Raw genomic sequence first — 19861 nt, 5'->3', positions numbered from 1 at the left:
GCACATATTTATTTTGAATACTACAATTTTTTGAGCTAAAAGTGACTGAAGAGCCTCAATCCCCACACTTTGTTGAAGGTTTCTGGCTCAAAGGAAATCAATCCTGAATATTCATTGGAGGGACTGATGCTGATGATGAAGCTGAAGCTTCAATACTTTGGCAACCTGAAATGAAGACCCAACTCACTGGAAAAGACCCTGATACTGTGAAACACTGAAGGTAGGAGGGGAATGGGATGAAAGAGAATGAGACGGTTGAATGTCATCATCGACTCAATGGACACTCAAACTCCAGGAGACAGTGAAGGACAGGGAAGCCTGGTGTGCTGTAGTCCATGGGGTTGCAAAGAGTTGGAACAACTGAAGAACAATGATACTGTCAATCAATGTCTAGGGACCATCCCTCCCAAAGCGTTCCATCCAATAGGAAGGGAGCTGGAAAATAACGTGTAGTGTGTGGCTTCTTGGTTCTTGTACTGTGTCCCTGATATATTATCGCAAAGGAAAACAAAATTTTTCACTAATTACAATTTTTCAATCAAATCTCATATTTTCTCCACATAGATTTTATTAATTAGACTCTTCTAGACACTTTATATCTCTTTTTTCCTCTTATAATCTTAATATTGTTCATGCATCCTAATTTTTCTCTAAAGGTATTGTTATTTACATAGATATGAAAGGCACTGAAAGGTCACTGATTTGGACTGTATGACTTTTGAGTACATTATATTGCCCACAAATTGGTCAAGTGAGTACTTATCTTTTAAGAAATAATTTGATGCACAAATTATTATATAACACAAACTCCAAGGAATAACATTCAAAATGCACAATAGACTCCTTTACACACACTTTTCAAAGGCTGTTGTTAATTTCCTGTTTGGTTATAAACAATTATTATGTATTTAGCAATATGCACAGGATGGGTATAGGACACGTGGGGTACACAGATACTTAGAAGGCATATTGGTTGCCCACTAGAACAGCATCTCTCAAAATGAAATAATACACAGACCCCTTCAAATAACAAAACAAAATATTATAAGGAATGATCTTTGTGTTGGCTTAAATAATTTTGATTATGATTATTACTCAAATATAAGTATAACAACTAGATATAAGTTTCTTGTCCTTAAAGTTCTTGTAAAGTTGAAACAGATGTACATTTATAAATAAAATGTTAAAAAATAAGTTAATAAGCACATTTCAATTTGAATTTATTGTGATGGATGATTTTTATTTTTCTGAAACCAAATAGTTATATACAAGGTAAATATAGTGCTGATTATTATATATCACTGGGCTTCCCTGGTGGCTCGGTGGAAGAGAATGCAGGAGATGTGAGTTCGATCCCTGGGTGGGAAAGTTTCCTTGGAGAAGAAAATGGCAACCCACTCCAGTATTCTTGCCAGGGAAATTCCATGGAGAGAGGAGCCTGGTGGCCTATAGTCTATAGGGTCACAAAAGAGTCAGACAGGACTTAGTAATTAAACAGCAAAAATTATAGCCCAAGTTTTTCTAGAGTTTTTAGTTTAAAGGGCTTCCCTGATAGCTCAGTTGGTAAAGAATCCACCTGAAATGCAGGAAACCCTGGTTCTATTCCTGGGTTGGGAAGAGATAGGCTGGAGAAGGGATAGGCTACCCACTCCAGTATTCTTGGGCTTCCTTTGTGGTTCAGCTGGTAAAGAATCTGCCTGCAATGCAGGAGACCTGTGTTTGATCCCTGAATTGGGAAGATCCCCTGGAGAAGGGAAAGGCTACCCAGATAGGACTTAGCAACTAAAAAACAATTATAGCACTAGTTTTTCTAAAGTATGTAGTTTAACACATAAATTATGTGTGTTGTGATTAGTGACTTATTTTTCAAACCTAGTTCTCCATTTTGTCTATGGTGATGAATTTGTATGTCTAATTTTATGTCATTTAGCCTTCACCCACTATAAATGGATCAATTATTTATTAATCCTATATGATATAATTATTATGTATAGAAACTCATGACACACTTCAACTACAAAAGTAAATCTAGAGGTTGATTTAGTGCAGGAAATACTAAACTCATAATATGTTTATACTGAAACATTTCAAACTGTTGCCAACATGTGTCCATATATTCAGTTACAAGATTTTTAGGAGAAAACCTGTATACTCTGAGATTACATCTTCAGACTTTAATTAGAGAAATATTGCTCTAGCAATGTATTTCTTAGCTGTAAATTCTTGTTTATTCTGTAAAATCATTCCCTAAATTATGTCATGATTAATATACAAGTTCAAATGTATCATACATATTTTTTATTTTCTTAGTTAGATTCGCAAATATTTTTTAATATTTCATATTTTAACCCCAAAATCCATTGCCTCTGATCCCTTTAAAAATCAACTGTTACAATATTAGTATAAATGATACACCTCAAACATAGTCACAAAGTATCATGGGAATGACAAGATTTTCAAAATTAATCTTATCGAACATTAAGTACCTGGCAAATCGAAGATCTTCACCCAGACAAAACTAAAACATTTTTGTTTGATTCAAGTAAAAATAATTTCTTGAATGAATTTCAAGAAATGAGACATTTCCTGAATGAAACAAAAGCAAATATTACAAATGAACAGCAAGATTAATCCCTGTTCAGCTTGGTTTTTGTAACTCAGTATCTCTTTCCTCATCAGTTCAAGTAGCCCAGGATGCTTAGCAGTTGGTTTTTTAAAAATAGTATTTAAAAGGAATAATTTTAGTGGAATTTATAAGGACTGGAAAGGAACTGGCTGAAAGAAATTAATGTAACAATAAATTTACTGAACAAATACCTGTTAGGGATGTAGTATAGTTATGGCAATGCCTCTGAATTTCTCATCAAAGCACATATATGGGTAAGTAGCTAGAGATGTATAAATAAGGATATAAATTAAAATGCAAACATTATTTGTTGTTGTTGATTTGCTGTCTTATCCGACTCTTTTGTGACCTCCAGGCTCTTCTATCCATGGGAATTTCCAGGCAAAAACACTGGAGTGGGTTGCCATTTCCTTCTCCAGGAGATATTTCAGACCCAGGGTTTCAACTCGCATCTCCTGTTTGGCAGGCAGATTCTTACCATTGAGCCACTTGGGAAGCCTGCAAATATTACTAAGGAGGATTTAAATATATATAGAGAGAAGTGTACAGATATATCAATACATGCTTATAGGAAAAGGAGTACATCAAGGCTGTATATTGTCACCCTGCTTATTTAACTTATATGCAGAGGACATCATGAGAAACGCTGGGCTGGAAGAAACACAAGGTGGAATCAAGACTGCCGGGAGAAATATCAATCACCTCAGATATGCAGATGACACCACCCTTATGGCAGAAAGTGAAGAGGAACTAAAAAGCCTCTTGATGAAAGTGAAAGAGGAGAGTGAAAAAGTTGGCTTAAAGCTCAACATTCAGAAAACTAAGATCATGGCATCCGGTCCCATCGCTTCATGGGAAATAGATGGGGAAACAGTGGAAACAGTGTCAGACTTTATTTTTTTGGGCTCCAAAATCACTGCAGATGGTGACTGCAGCCATGAAATTAAAAGACGCTTACTCCTTGGAAGGAAAGTTATGACCAACCTAGACAGCATATTCAAAAGCAGGGACATTATTTTGCCAACTAAGGTCTGTCTAGTCAAGGCTATGGTTTTTCCTGTGGTCATGTATGCATGTGAGAGTTGGACTGTGAAGAAAGCAGAGCGCCGAAGAATTGGTGCTTTTGAACTGTGGTGTTGGAGAAGACTCTTGAGAGTCCCTTGGACTGCAAGGAGATCCAACCAGTCCATTCTGAAGGAGATCAGCCCTGGGATCTCTTTGGAAGGAATGATGCTAAAGCTGAAACGCCAGTACTTCTGCCACCTCATGCGAAGAGTTGACTCATTGGAAAAGACTCTGATGCTGGGAGGGATTGAGGGCAGGAGGAGAAGGGGACGATGGAGGATGAGATGGCTGGATGGCATCACTGACTCAATGGACATGAGTCTGAGTGAACTCCAGGAGTTGGTGATGGACAGGGAGGCCTGGTGTGCTGCGATTCATGGGGTCTCAAAGAGTCAGACACAACTGAGCGACTGAACTGAACTATGTATTTAAGCAAGACTTAATATATATACATTATACATGCGTAAATAAGAACATAGATATAAATGCAAAAGTGGTTAAGGAGGATTCAAAATAGTATTTGAAAATATAAATCATTTAAGAACATGACATGGAAAAGAAAGAAGATATAAGGAATTCACTCAACATTCTACATAAGCATCATGTTAAATGGTTTAGTACCAATGTCAAATGTTAAAGCACAGCTGTTAACCCCCTACCCCAAAATGACTAGTATCAGTCATGTCCTGCATCCTCCTAATCTGGCTTCTCAATTTTGGCCTTCCCAATTTGACTTCTGTTTTTCTATAGCTGTGTCTCTTATCAGTCTTGCCACTTTTTATTGTCAGAGTTCAAATACTGATTTATAAATGACTTTTCACTTTAATTGGTGTGCTGTGACTATAGGTCTCTATTTCTTGGAACTTCTCTTTCCTATTTTCTATAATCTATATAACATCAGGTATTAAAATGTAGTTTAAAACAGAAACTACAGAGTCAAATCGATATGCAGTTTAACCTTGATTTTATAATCTACTAAAGGTGTGAGAATGATTAATTGGTTTAATCGCTAAAGATTTCAGTTTTCTGAACTGCAAAATGGAGAACAGTGTTTACCTCATTCTTTCGCTGCAATAAATAAATAAAATAGCATTTCTGAAAGTGCCTGGGCTTGCATACTATAAGCATGATAATGTAAACATAGGGTGCTTTTTTCTTATAATGGCTTTTCACTTTATAACTTTCTTTGTATGTGAATATACTTCTCTTTGTTTTGCTGAGATGGATGAGAATTTTTCGAGAACTTTAATGTTGTTCTTTAGCCTCTTAGTCATGTCCGACTCTACGCGAGCCCACAGACTGCAGCACAACAGGCTTCCCTGTCCTTAACCATCACCCAGAGCTTGCTCCAACTCATCTCCATTAAGTCAGTGATGCCATCAAACCATCTCATCCTCTGTTGTCCCCTTCTCCTCCTGCCTTCAATCTTTCTCAGCATCAGGGGCTTATCTAATGAGTCGGCTTTTTGCATCAGGTGGTCAAAGTATTGGATCTTGTATATAACAATACACAGCCTTGACGTACTCTTTTCCCAATTTGGAACCAGTCTGTTGTTCCATGTCCAGTGCTAACTGTTGCTTCTTGACCTGCATACAGATTTCTTAGGAGGCAGGTCAGGTGGTCTGGTATTCCCATCTCTGTAAGAATTTTCCACAGTTTGTTGTGATCCACACAATCAAAGACTTTGGCTTAGTCAAGGACGCAGAAGTAGGTATTTTTCTGAAATTTTCTTGCTTTTTCGATGATCCAACAGATAATGGCAATTTGATCTCTGGTTCCTCTGCTTTTTCTAAATCCAGCTTGAACATTTGGAATATCTTGGTTCACATACTGTTGAAGCCTAACTTGGAGAATTTCACACATTACTTTGCTAGCATGTAAAGTGAGTGCAGTTATGCAGTAGTGTGAACATTCTTTGACTTTGCCTTTCTTTGGACCTGGAATGAAAACTGACCTTTCCCAGTCTTGAGGCCACTGTTGAGTTTTCCAGATTTGTTGGCATACTGAGTGTAGCACTTACATAGCATCATCTTTCATATTTCCAAGGTCAAATGACACTGTTGAGATTCCCTATTGACTAATAATTATTTTTTATGATTGTTATCTCTTTATATCATTTCTATTCACAATATAGAAAAAATTTCTGGTCTTTATAGTTGAACATAAGACAATTATATTCTATGCTCTACATTAGAGTTAAACATAGAAAATACATATGAAATAAATAATATGAAAGAAAACAGGAGCCAATTTTGTCACAAAACTGTAGCCAAAAAGAAAAAAAGAATTAGAAGAGGCAAATTGCAAATGAAGGAGAGGATTTTTAAATTTTTAATAATTTATTTATTTGGCTGCATCAGGTTTAGTTGCAGCATGTGGGATCTAGTTCCATGACAAGGGATAGAACCCAGGCCTCTGACACTAAAAGCTCAGTGTCTTAGCCAAAGGGCCACCAGGGATGTCCCAGGAAAAGTATTTTGTTCAACATCATAATGTAACAAGTTGACTTTGATAGATTAAATACACACACAGACCCAAATGAGTACATCCAGTGGCATTTAAAGAAAAATGAGTAAGACATTACAATTTTTCTTCATTAAATGTGCTTACCACTACACATATTAAGTAGTATATTTCCTAACATTATAATTATACAATTATATTCCATTTATGGATACCTAAAAATAATCCCTTTACTCTTTTTATAATGACAATTTCTACTTTTGGAAGATACCTAGAGAGAATTTAAAATAAAAATTATTTGCAAACTTAAATATTTTGGCAGCAGTGTTATTTAGTGCTTTTTATAACTATTCATTCAGTCAGTAGTGAGTTTATATGAGCTTTTATTTTTTTCCTCACCCCCTACTATCTTTGAATTGTCTTTATGTTTTGCTTTTTCAGCGATAAGAAAAGTGATATCTATAATCAATGAGAAAACAAGTGAGTTGATCAAACTCCTTGATTTATTTTTTAGATATCAGAAGTTGTATCTAGAATATTTCTCAAATTTTTGATGATAAGTAATTAGTTTACAACAAATTACTGTGTCTGGCACTGTTCAAGGCACCGGAATAAAGTATATAGCAAAATGCAGACAAATTCGTTGACCTAACGGCATTAGCATTTACGTTCCAGTGGGGGAAAACAGAAAAATAGTAAGTGACAAATGTATGTGTGATTGTGCAGGCCAATGTGTGTGTGTGTTTGCTGTTAAATTCTTTAAAGATAAAATATAAACCAACTGAATAATATATTAGGGTGGTGAGGGAAGGCTTCTGTAAGGCAGAGACCTTTAAGCAGATACAAATGAAATAAAGGACAGATCCAGGTGAACACTAAGTCTCAAAGAACAGAGTGAAAAGAATAAAGGATGGAGCAAGGAAGGGAGGGAAAAAAGCAGGGAGGAAAACACATAGGAATAAGACACAAAAGATAGAAGAAAAGGCATTCTTCTTAACACATGCTATAAACCCTCTAGTCTTCAAACACAGAGCCTGAACTTCAGTTATTAGGACATAAAAATGTATATGTGCCAGTGTCATTTCCACAATAATAAACTATGGTTAATAACAGAACAGTCTGGGAAAGAGGAGGGTATTTGATTTATGCCAAAGTTAAAATTTTGTGAAAGTCTGATAAAATTTGCCTCTTATAAAATGTGAAACACGAGAGAAGGCAATTCTAATGCACAGTTAATACTTTATTAAATGTAATATAATATAAAAAGAAAATATGAGAACTTGAGAAAACAAATCTTTGTGAATATATATGCTAAAAATATTCACCATGTTTCAGTTCTTTGTGAGTGCAGAATTATGTATTTATATCAAAATGTATGCTTTTTAAGTTAAAATAAAGTTAAGTACACTTAACTTTGGAAATCAAACTTCTATTTCACAGATTTTTATTTTATATTGACATCTTTCTATGGTAAAGTTAAAGGGATACCTTTTCATGGTATTTTCACTAGATGGAAGTACTATCTGAAATAGCATTGCATGTCATACATATCTCATTTGCATTCATACTCATGTAACACGTCTTCATGTTTAACCACACTTAAAACTGCATGTCTTGATCACAATAAACGTTAAAATCATGTTTAAAAGGAGAAGACGTTATTCTAAGTAATGGGCATTTTTAAAAGAACATGGGTGTGTGTGCGTGTGTGTTTGGATGTCTACCTTTGAATAAAATCTCTCAATATACACAGAGTAAGATCTAAAAATAGATCTATAACATAGCTATAACATATACACCACCACCCACCCACCCCTGCCATGCAGACCATTTCCTGTAAGTAAAGTTTAGTTGTAGAAATAGGAGCATAACATCTGATTTTATATCCACAGAAGCAAAATTTTATCTTACCAGTTAAGGAGGATAATTAGACCATTCTAACATAAATATTTAGAACTTTTTTGGCAAGATGTAGAAAACACCGTGTTAAGTAATATGAATTACTTACAACCATCTCATTTAGAGACACCCAGCAATCTGGTGGGAAGTCCTGCAGCAGTGGCACCAGGAACTGAAGACAGCCATCCCAGTGGCACAGGAGCAGCATCATGCCAATGAGGTTAAAAATTCTCACCACAGCGCTGGCAAGATCGTATGTCATGTGGAAAATCTGTTGACCAAAATAAAATCAATTCTTATAATCAATTTTTTTAAGTTAAGAATACTGCCAATGTCAGTAGACTATCTGTGCTAGATTTATATACTAACTCTATTATATAGTGCTCACTGAATTAATTTCATAAACATTTCCCTTTTTGACCTTTAACATTGTGTGTTCTAAACTGATCTCAGTTTTTGGAGCTATCTGAAAACCTAACATGGGAAGAAACACAGAAATGTGGCTATTTTGACACCAGTTAATATCAGAGGCTAATTGCAGATAGTCAAATCCATGTAGCTCCATCCTGATTTATCTACCTGATTAAAAAAACCACCATAGGGTATGCAGTATGACTTTTGATGTATACAGGACTGTGTGTAGTTGGCTGGGCCCAATCTGATTGTCTGTTGAGCTCTTATAATTAATACACCTCAGCAAGCATAAACTTCACATGTGAACAGTTACTGATAGTTATTTATTTATTTAATATTTATTTTTTATTGAGATAACACTGGTTAGTAACATATGTTTCATATATACAACATTATACGTCTACTTCTGTATAGATTACAGCATGCCTATCCCAAAACTTTGGTTTCCATCCATCACCATAAAGTTTATCACCTTTACCTACTTTGCCCATCCCTTGCTACTTCCTTTCTCGTTACCCCTACTCTTCTCTGTATCTATGTGTCTACTTTGTTTGTTCATTTATTTTGTTATTTTTTTTGGTTATTTATTTATTTTTATGTTCCACATAGGAGTGAAATAATATGGCATTAATCTTGCTTCATCTGACTTATTTCGCTTGGCATAATACCCTGATGGTCCATCCATGTTGTTGCAGATGGTAAGAATTCAACTTTTTGATAGTTGAGCAGTATTTCACCGTATTTGTATACCACATCTTTTTTATCCATTCATCCATGGATGGCCACTTAGGTTGTTTCCACATCTCGGTTATTATAAATAATATTGCTTGAACATAGGGTGCATATATCTTTCAAGATTAGTGTTTTTCATGTCCTTTGGATAAATACCCAGAAGTGGGATAGCTGAATCATGGTAGATTATTAATGGCCCTGTTAAAACCTTGCTCACAGAAAATTTGGAATGAGAAGACTGCTTCCTTATGGAGCACATATATCTGCAGACAGTCACGCTAACCAAAGGAAGCACCTGGTCTACTTTAAACAAAGCCACAACTTCTTATTGTCTAAGGTCTTCCCTGGTGACTGAGGCAGTAACGAATCTGCCTGCAATGCAAGAGACCTGGGTTCGATCCCTGGATTGGGAAGATACCCTGGAGAAGGGCATGCCAACCCACTCGCGTGTTCTTCCTGGAGAATCCCTATGGACAGAGGAGTCTGGTGGGCTACAGTCCATGGGGTCGCAAAGAGTCGGACACAACTGAGTGACTAAGCACAGCACAGCTTGTAGGGTAAGTCTCAGTGCAAACTTTATTCAACTTCTTGATCAAGTGGCTAACATCAATGATTAATATTTTAAGTTTTTTTCCATCTATGAGGTAGACATTCTAAAAGTGATAAATTCCTATCTAAATCTATTCTTAGTGCCACTGCATGAAAGCCAGAAAACACAAAAACAACACTATAAATGATACTCAGTGAATTGTTAAATGAATGAGAATTTTGCAGAGAGTTAATAATAACAGCAAAAGTAACCTTCTGTGACTTTGAGAGTGTAAAGTTTTTGTTTTTGTCTTTTAAGACAGGAAATTTTTTAAAAATTCATTATTTGCTACCATCCAGGTAATCTGAATTTGAAATTGATTTGACTTCCAGGGTTGTGGGTAACAGAAAGACAGACCATTCTGACCCACTAGCAATATGTTTTAAGTGGTACTTATGAGTCAGCAAAATAAAAAATAATCAAAATACGTTTTAAAGGTAGTACTTTAATTTTATTTGGACCTAACTAAACTACAAAATAAGTCAGTGGAAGTCTACTGTGCTTTACATTTGTCCAGATCAGAAAGTTACGTCGTTCATGTGACTTCAAGGTGAGGAATGAGCTGGTTACAAATACTCACTGAATTCTTTTTTATATTATAGTTTTAGAATTCTGTCCAGTTGGAGTCTAATAACTCTAGAGAGAATAGCTGGAAGGATATTTGATTAAGATAAGTTGATTCAGAATACCAAATCCTGCCCTAATATTTGCATAATTGTCCACCAGAAGTATAATTTTTTGTAATATTTTCCCCAGGAGCAATGCATAATCCACCCTGCTCTTAAAAAGGTCAAATCCTAGAATGTGCTATATGAATATATCCATAAGTTAGCAGAGTAATTCTACAGTGCTTCCACATTCATACTTGATAAGTTGAATTCAGGGTCCTCTCAGTCTAATAACCATCTATGAAATCAGCGAGTCTTAACCTATCCTTAAGTATTTGATTTACTTTATTATGATTTACTTAACCAAAAAATCATCAAGAGTAATTCAAGACTTCTCATGGAATATATTGATCTGTTCTTTTTGGTTTCACAGATCTAAGTTATCAATTGAAGGTTTCAAATATGCTTTCAGATTCTTAGTATTATAACATTAAGAAAATCAAATGGGCCAGAAGAGGCTCTCTTGACAGAACATTCTTATTTTTAAGGTATTAAAATAAGGTCAGGTTCTTTGGTTTATCTTTATATATTTGTACTTGCATAACCTGTCATGTCTTTTAAGATGGGAGAATCTCTATGTCATGTTGACACAGAATATAAGAAGACAAATAATTAGCTACTCAGTTCATTTCACACCTAACATTTATCCAGAATTCAATATGTGCTATCCCTAATCAATAGTAAAATAAGAATTTTAAGAATCCTTTTGTACCTTTTATAATTCTTAACTTGAAATTTATCCAGATTACCCTACCATGCTTTAGGCAAAGTGCAGAAGGTTTCATCTGGTATATGAGAGAAGAGTATGCTTCACAGAGGTCTTTTTGAACACTGACAATGACTATAGTCATTTGAGTAATTTTATCAGTTCCTACTCTAACCAGGATCTTATTTGAATGGCCAGCTCTTAACCTTCAGAAAAGTCAACCAATTGGCCTCTCGTCTTTATCAGTCTGTGTCCATAGTCAAAATGCAGTTACCTACTCCTCAGATTCGTATACCTATTATCAGATCGTCATGCTCTTGAGTGGTTTTTTTTTTTTTTTTTGGGTGGGGGGTGGTGGTGCTTTCTTCTTTCCACTGTTACTTCCAAACTCCTACACTGTCCACGAATTCTCTCATACCTTCAGCCTCATTATAGAATTCTTCCTCTCCTTCTCTACTTTTCCTGAGATGTATGACTGCACCTCATCATCTCCTTAAAGACTCAGCTCCTCTGGTAACTTTCTCAAATAGAGTTGATTCAGTTCTTTCATACTCCATAAGCCTTAGATTTTGATGATGATGCCCTCATTTTCTCAGGTCTCCTTTGCTACTTTCAGATAGTTATTTGTGTAGGCATAGCAAAAAAAAAAAAAATTCCTTGTATTCAGTGCCCACTCTATTTGGCTATTCCACCTGTACCTTCCCCTCATTTCTAGCATCTTAACAACCTCTCAATCTCTACTCTCCACACATCTCCATTTATTAAAGGCTGTGCTTTTCCACTGTCTTTTTTTCTGCAAAATGTCAATTTTTGAATAATCAAAACAGTCACTTTCTATACCTAAGCCAATGAAAATTACTGGGTAGGAAACTGCAGATTCTGTTTAATATTTTTTATAGGATAGTAACCCTATTTGAAGACTTCAGCTATGGTTATGCACTTCTTTATTCTTAGGACCTATGTTTTTCCCTCTTACCACTAAAATATCCTATATTTTTTCCTCTTTTCTCAGGTTCCCAAAGACCATGACCATGCTGCTGAATTTCTGCTTAAATGTTACCATTCCAAAGGAGACACGTTCTTATGCTTCAGTTCCCTCACCTCTGATCCCTCATGCTTTCCAATAGACATATATCCACAGCTTTTCTTACTGACTTTTTCCTAGTAACAAAAGATGTGTCTTTTGATATTAATCTGATCTTCTTTTCTTCTTTAGGAACCTAAATAATTAGTTCAGAGCTCTTAATCTATGAGTTGACATTTTTGTAAAACGCTGAAAAAAATAAATTAGTGTAAAAATTAAAATTTAAAAGCAAATACATCTGTAATAACAGCCAACTGCAAATCCTCTTGGATGTCTCAGGAATATCAAATTACCATAATTACTAGATTATGCTTTCTTCAGAATTGCTAACTTCTATACTGATTATACTCCACATATTTAGAAATAATAAAATTATCATCTCCTCAAAAATGTTTTAAATTGAAAATGAATCTTCACTTCCCAGGTACTTTCCTACTTTTTTTTTTCCTTTATAGTCTTCTTGGTTGATCTTCTCAAAAAAGTCTTTTCAGTGAAACTTTGAGACAGAAAGAGATTTGGCCTGCTCTAGTGGGTAAACTGGTTTTCTTTCCATAGTTACACATGCAAATTACCACCTGGTGCAAAATCTGATTTCCTGAAGGACATATTTGTCATAGCTACACTGTGCTTCTTCCCTCTCCCTCCTCCCTACATATTAGGGGAACGTAGAGATATCTAAAGCTAACTCCATTTCCCTACATGTGGAATTGAAACTTTAAAAAAGTATGTGCATGTATTTGAGCATTCTTTTTGAAGCTGTACAGATATCCTATCATTGCAGCTATAGAGAAGGTTATCTCTTACCACATGGCTCTACAGTGAAATAAATAGAGCTTATATAGTCGGAACAACTACATATTTACAAAAGTATAGTTATGGAATAGACTGTATTAGTCATCAGTCATTATCACTAAAAATACACAGCTGACTCTGCATGTCTTATTTTGATCATATCCATGTAGTTCTTTAACAAATATATATATATATAAATTAATATTTCTCATTATATATAATGAAAAATAAATAAACTTTAGCCATTGCTGTTATTGAAAAGTTGTCATGATTCCTAACTATGTTTTATCTTGACTAAGATAAACTTGACTATCACTATTGAAGTCTATCTTGACTAGATTGTAGAAATTTGTTTCATTTCTATGATACTGTAAAGTATATCAGCCATTTTCTATCATACATATTTTTACACAGGATTTTAATTCCTTATACCTCAAAATTTAGAAAAAGTATTTCTTCATGCATAAATTGTTCTTTGTTAGCCTTGCTAGCCTGAGAAAAAGTAGAGATTATGAATTATGAAGAAAACATGGGAAAAGTAATATAATAATATGAATTCTTTGAAGATTTTTGGTAGGAAACAATGATAAGAAACAGTTACAGTGTAAACTATGAAAGTACAAACTTTGAAAATGGAAGCACATGTCTAGTGGTACAGAGTTTTGCTCAGCAAAATTTTTTTTTCTCCCACAGAGGTTACTTATCTAACAATGAATTTGCATAACTGGGTCAATGTTAATGAGCACCTAACTGAGATGAAGCCTTTCTTCTAAGATCACTCATTTTCCTTAGAACTGAAACTCAATATAATCCTACAAATGGAAATAGGTCAGAAACAAAAATGCTTATGATAGGTTACATTTTGTTAATTGAATATACCCAAATCTTCACATTTTAAAACTCCTTAGGAAAAAATGGTACCTCTTTTTAACTTATATGAGGACTGCATAGTGTAACAGAACATCTAATTATTGGACAGGGCCCTAGAGAAATGAAAGACCAAGCATAATCCCCATTTGCATAATTTGCTTTAATAAGAAGTAACTTATACATTGGGAAAATAAAATTACGAATGAATATTGAAAATGACCCTATTAAGAAGCGAGTTGAATGGATTAGTACTACAGAAAAAAATGAAATTAATTAAAATTAAATAATTTAAGATCATTATTCCTTTTACAAATTTCAAATGACTGTAAATGTAGATAATATATACAAATTGTGCAACTACTAAAATACATAAATGAAGAGAATAAAAACAAACACATATTGTATGATGGATCTTTAAACCTTATTTTAATGATGGTTGTGTGAAGGCTACATTCTGCTTAATACACCCTTATTTCATTAAGTCAGGACTTATTTTCATGAAGTTACCACTAAGATATTGATTTAGTGAAATATGTTTAATATTCTTCCGAACTTTTTCCCATAAAATTAAGGACTTATAGTTATTTTTAATAAAATTTTAATAATCTTTTTATTGTCTAGTATACAAGTATAACAAAAATCAAGAAAATCATTAAGTGGCTATGTAAGTGTGTGTATCTGTCTTTTTATGTGTAGAGAATGAAGGTGAAAAATGTCAGACTAATTGGAATATTCTATCAATTCTGCATAGCTCTTGTGAATTAATTTAAATGATATTTCCCTAACATTGTGTTTTTGGGAGAGGTTTAGGGAATATTTCATTTAAAAACTAACATAATTCTAGAAACAGTCCCATATATATTTTTATAATTTCTCATCCATCTTTTGTTTGCTCTCTCTCTTTTATGTCTGTCTTACCAAATTTGTAATATCTTCCATGCTTCAATAAGTACAAATGTAGTTATCTCTTCATTTTAAGCTACAGATAGTTCAAAGTATTCTAGTTTTTATTACCATGTAGCTCATTTCCTCAGCATACAAAATCCATTGCATGAATTTATGCTTTTTGAAAGGTAAAAATATATCATAGAAAGAAATAGATAAATGTACCTAATACTGGTAAGAACAAATGCTTTATTTTGAAGGTTTCAAATCAGTAATTTGTGTGTTAAAATTAATCTAAATAATGAACACACTTAAAACAGAGAGGCGACCACGTCAGTGTACAATCTCTGGTAATTGAACAATAAAAGCAAATGAAGCAAGGGATGTTTCAACTCATTTTATATACTCTGTAAGCTGTTTTCCCATAGGTAGTTATTCTATAAATATTACATAGGCAATAAACAGCTACTGAATTGCTTAAGAATTATGAAGAATGTGACATATTTTTCATTCTACTCATTTATCATCCAGAAAGAATTTTGTACTAGTCCCCAGTTAAATAAATTCTATTAAACTGTCTACCTGACATGTATAAAATGCATAATATATTTCAGTGGACTCTTGCTAACATATTTTAAGTATACTCCTAAACAATATGATATATTGTTATAGCTTCCATCTTCTATACATTCTGTGAGAAAGAATCTACTTCAATATTTTTGGCCTCACAATCAGGAAATTTGTTAAATTCACAAGTGATGATGAATGTTTGGCATCTCAAACAACTTTTTAGGCTTAAAATATTGAAAATTGTAGTGTTCATAGTGTGATAAAAAAATCTTTATAATTTGTCATGTATATATGCATGGAATGTTAAGTTGCTTGGTATATAATATATGCTTTTCAAATCTTTGAGCAATTATTTTATTAAATAACAAAGTTAATATGAAATCAAATTATACTTACTAGCCAAAAGTTTTGTCAAGTAAAGGACTTAAAGAATTTGTCTATTGGGCAAATGCATAACTTCCTAAGACTGAAGTTCTGCATTAATCAGTTTCTAAAAATTTGCCTTGACTTTTCCACTAAAAAAATGGGGTAAAAGAGTTCTGAAATAGTACATGCAAAATTCCACAAAGTTTTACTTTACAAATTAAAAAGTACAATTTTTAAAAAAGTGAAACACATGGGAAAGTCAACATCACACACACACACACACACACACACACACACACATACACACGTCACATCAAAGAGAAGCCAGGCTAAAATACTATTTTATGTAAATATTTTGTTGATTAAACAAATAAAGTATATAAAAGTAATGGTAACAAATATATGGTAAAATAAGACAAGGTAGAAGCCATCATATTTAGATAAATTAATGTGCTTCTCAACATCTGCAGCCTCTATTCATCAATCATAGTCTAGAGAGTTCATGTGCAACCAGCACATACCCCCATTTGTCAGAAGTCAACAAGGGAAGCAAGATAAAGGCAAGCTAGCTTCTGGGGAAAAAAAAAAAAAAAACTGTTAAGATGAAAATAATGCTTCTTCATAATTTTTTAATAGTGGCCATCAGTTACATCATGCATTGGTATGTCATCTAGCTAATTAGATGAGCCAGCTAAGTTCAAATTACTAATTTATTTGAGTGGATTTGTGTCAGTGATGATCTGGAGAAGAAAGTGGTGCTGGTTCACTGTCTTGGCAAATGCCTTGGAAAGAAATCACTAAATACATGATTTGCGGCATGAAGGCAATAAAATAGAACTATGAATCTTAGTGAGTAAACCACACCTTGTGACATATGATGAAACCTAATAAGTGAGAAGGTGCTTCCCTTGTGGCTCTTCTTTCCAGTGGTAAAGAATCCTCCAATGCAGGAGCTGCAGGAGATGTGGATTTGACTCCTGGGTCAGGAATATTCTCTGGAAAAGGAAATAGCAACCCACTCCACATTTTTTGTTTGAGAAACTCCATGGACAGAGAAGCCTGGCAGGCTAGAGTCCATGGGGTTGCAAAATGTTGGACACAACTGAGCAACTAAGCACAAACACAATAAATAAGAAAGATATATTATTATTGAAACTTTCTAAAAAGAAACTAAAATTTATCATTATTTTTTGGTCATGCTACGTGGCTTGTGGGATCTTAGTTCCCTGACCAGGAATCGAATTTAGTCACCCCTGCAGTGGAAGTGTTGAGTCCTAACCACTGGACCACCAGGAAATTCTAAGAAACTAAAACTTTAAAAATAAACAAGAGTTGGCAAAGTTGTTAGCAACTCCAAAAACCTTTGAGTAAGATTTGATCTATTGGAAAATAGCATGATTTCATATTAACTAGTGGGATACCTTTCAGAACTAAATATGCATTATAATGCTTCATCAATTCACAGGACAGTACATCATGATATTTGGTACACCACATGAAGTATTGAAAATATTTAAGTATCAGTTTTATTGTAAGAATCACATAAATTGATATATGTGGCATGCTCAGTCACTTCAGTCATGCCTGACTCTTTGCGATCCCACGGATTGTAGCCCACCAGGCTCCTCTGTCCATGGAATATTCCAGGCAAGAATACTGGAGTGGGTTGCCGTGCCCTCCTTCAGGGGATTTTCCCAGATCAGGGATCAATCCCATGTCTCCCCTGTTTCCTGCACTGCAGGCCAATCCTTTACCACTGAGCCACCAGGAAAGCCCAATATATGTGAAAATAACATTAAAAGCAATAAGCGATTTTTGTATAAATTTGATTTTTCTTATCACCCAAAAACCACCTATCAAATAATGGCCCTATGCAGAAAACAATGCTAAGCTCAGAATTCTCTAGTGCTCATTGATCACCTCCACCACACACTCACACACATCTGTTTCGTTCCCCCAATTCCCTGGACTCCTCCCACCTGTTTTAAGAAGGACTTATTTTTTCTAGACCTGCTGAAGTTCTATCATAATTATTGTTTCCTTTAATGCATCTTCCAGTATTCATACTTAATATCAGTTTATACCTTTATTTGGAGAAGGAAATGGCAACCCACTCCAGTATTCTTGCTTGGAAAATTCCATGGACTGAAGAGTCTGGTGGGCAACAGTCCATGGGGTTACAAAGAGTCAGCCATGACTGAGCAAGTGAGCACACACTTTTATTTGGGGTTGGAGTGTGGTAAGGGCTGGAGAAGGCAATGGCAACCCACTCCAGTACTCTTGCCTAGAAAATCCCATGGACGGAGGAGCCTGGTAGGCTGCAGTCCATGGGGTCGCTAAGAGTCAGGCACAACTGATTGACTTCACTTTCACTTTTCACTTTCATGCACTGGAGAAGGAAATGGCAACCCACTTCGGTGTTCTTGCCTGGAGAATCCCAGGGACAGGGGAGGCTGGTGGGCTGCCATCTATGGGGTCGCACAGAGTCGGACATGACTGAAACAACTTAGCAGTAGCAGCAGCAATGGTAAGAGCAGTAAGCACATGGGTGAATCTATCTTTCTCTCTTACTCTGTTGAGAATAGCTTGTCTGGGTATAGAATTCTAGATTGAAAAGCACTTCCTTCACTTTATTTGAAGATTTGACTCCATTCCTCCTAGTCTAGTGAAACTGTATCTTTTTCCAATTATAGGTTTAATCTCTTGAGTGAAAAGATGATCAATTTTTTATGGGGATCAATGAAAACTTCCCCAATTCTTTACATGTGTGTGTGTGTGGGGGGGGGGGGTGTGTGTGCACATTGTGAGAGATGGGTTAGACCTTAAATGAAGCATCCTTCTTGTGATAGCCCTACTGCTCAATTACATTCTGCATTATGCTTTCTAACTGCAACTATAAATGTCTCAAAGCTTTCACAGTACAGACTTGTTCTCATGTCCTTTGCAGACTCTTTTGCAGCACATTTCAGAATGCAATTTTCTCTCCTTGTGCCATCTCTCATTCTGCTCCCTTTGGTTTTCAATCTTTTAAAATTTTTGAGTATTTTATCTTCTCAATAAGAGTCTGTAGCTCTTGTTCCCTTCTGTGGTATACATGCATTTCTTTTTTTCATTTTGATTCTTCAATTGTGTTGGAGTTTAAGACAGACAGAAGGCCCAGCTATGGGTCTTATCTATCTTCTGGAATCAGAATTCTTTATTTTATAATGTGTTTTTCTGTGAATCTCTAATATAAAATAACTTGTTTTAGTCACTAAATTGTATATGACTCTTTTGTGACCCCTTGATCTGCAGCCAACAGGCTCCTCTATCCATGTGATTTCCCAGGCAAGAATACTGGAGTGGGTTGCCATTTCCTACTCCAGATAAAAGAACTTACACAAACCAAATCATAATTGCATATTCTTTCTGGATTGATTTGTTCTAATGATCTGTAAATCTAATCAAATGCCAAAAAAGTACTAACTAGTTTATCTTTGTAGCATATTTTTCAGCCTAAGTTGCCATCTGTCAATAAGTATCCTTGTAAATAATTCGTATTTCACACACTTATATTTAAAAATATACTTAGAATCACTTTGTCAAGTCCGTCTTCCACTCACCAAATCATGATAGGTCTTGTTGTAATTGATTGAATTTGTGTTTCTCATTGTTATTTCAATATTACTTACCTCATATCTCCAACTCTAGCTGCATGGTCTTTGAAAATATAGTCTACTTGGCATCTAGACTTATCATTTTATTGTTTGAACTTGATCATAGAAGTTCCCTGCTTGAACTTTTGCAAGAAATCCAGAGAAGCTTCATGATGTTCAAACTCTAAAGGTTCCTTATGATCTGCCCTCTGTCTACCATTTCACTGTCATCTCTCATCCTTCCTCTGAAAGTATCCTATGCTTTGGGCAGACAAAAATGCTGTAGTAGTACTGGCACTAGTGGTACAGAACCTACCTATCAAGGCAGTAGCTGTGAGGGACACAGGTTCTATCCCTGTGTCAGGAAGATCCCCTAGAGGAGGACACAGCAACCCACTCCAGTATTCTTGCTTGGAGAATCCCTTGGACAGAAGAGCCTGGAGGGCTACAGTCCATATGGTCACAAGTAGTTGGACACGACTAAAGTGACTTAGTAT

General features: G+C 35.0%; 1 protein-coding gene across 1 annotated transcript in view; it reads right to left on the bottom strand.

Annotated features, from left to right (window-relative positions):
* The window catches only part of HCN1 (hyperpolarization activated cyclic nucleotide gated potassium channel 1), a 446276-nt gene that overhangs the window by 197029 nt on the left and 229386 nt on the right, over positions 1-19861 (bottom strand). Inside the window, exon 3 of the mRNA XM_068990693.1 lies at positions 8163-8324. Coding sequence (XP_068846794.1) covers positions 8163-8324 — 162 coding nt within the window. The remainder of the gene's footprint in view (positions 1-8162; positions 8325-19861) is intronic.

Source organism: Capricornis sumatraensis, chromosome 18 (genome assembly GCF_032405125.1).
Source record: "Capricornis sumatraensis isolate serow.1 chromosome 18, serow.2, whole genome shotgun sequence".
In the NCBI taxonomy this organism is placed as follows: domain Eukaryota; kingdom Metazoa; phylum Chordata; class Mammalia; order Artiodactyla; family Bovidae; genus Capricornis; species Capricornis sumatraensis.
This window is presented reverse-complemented; position numbering and strand designations above follow the sequence as displayed.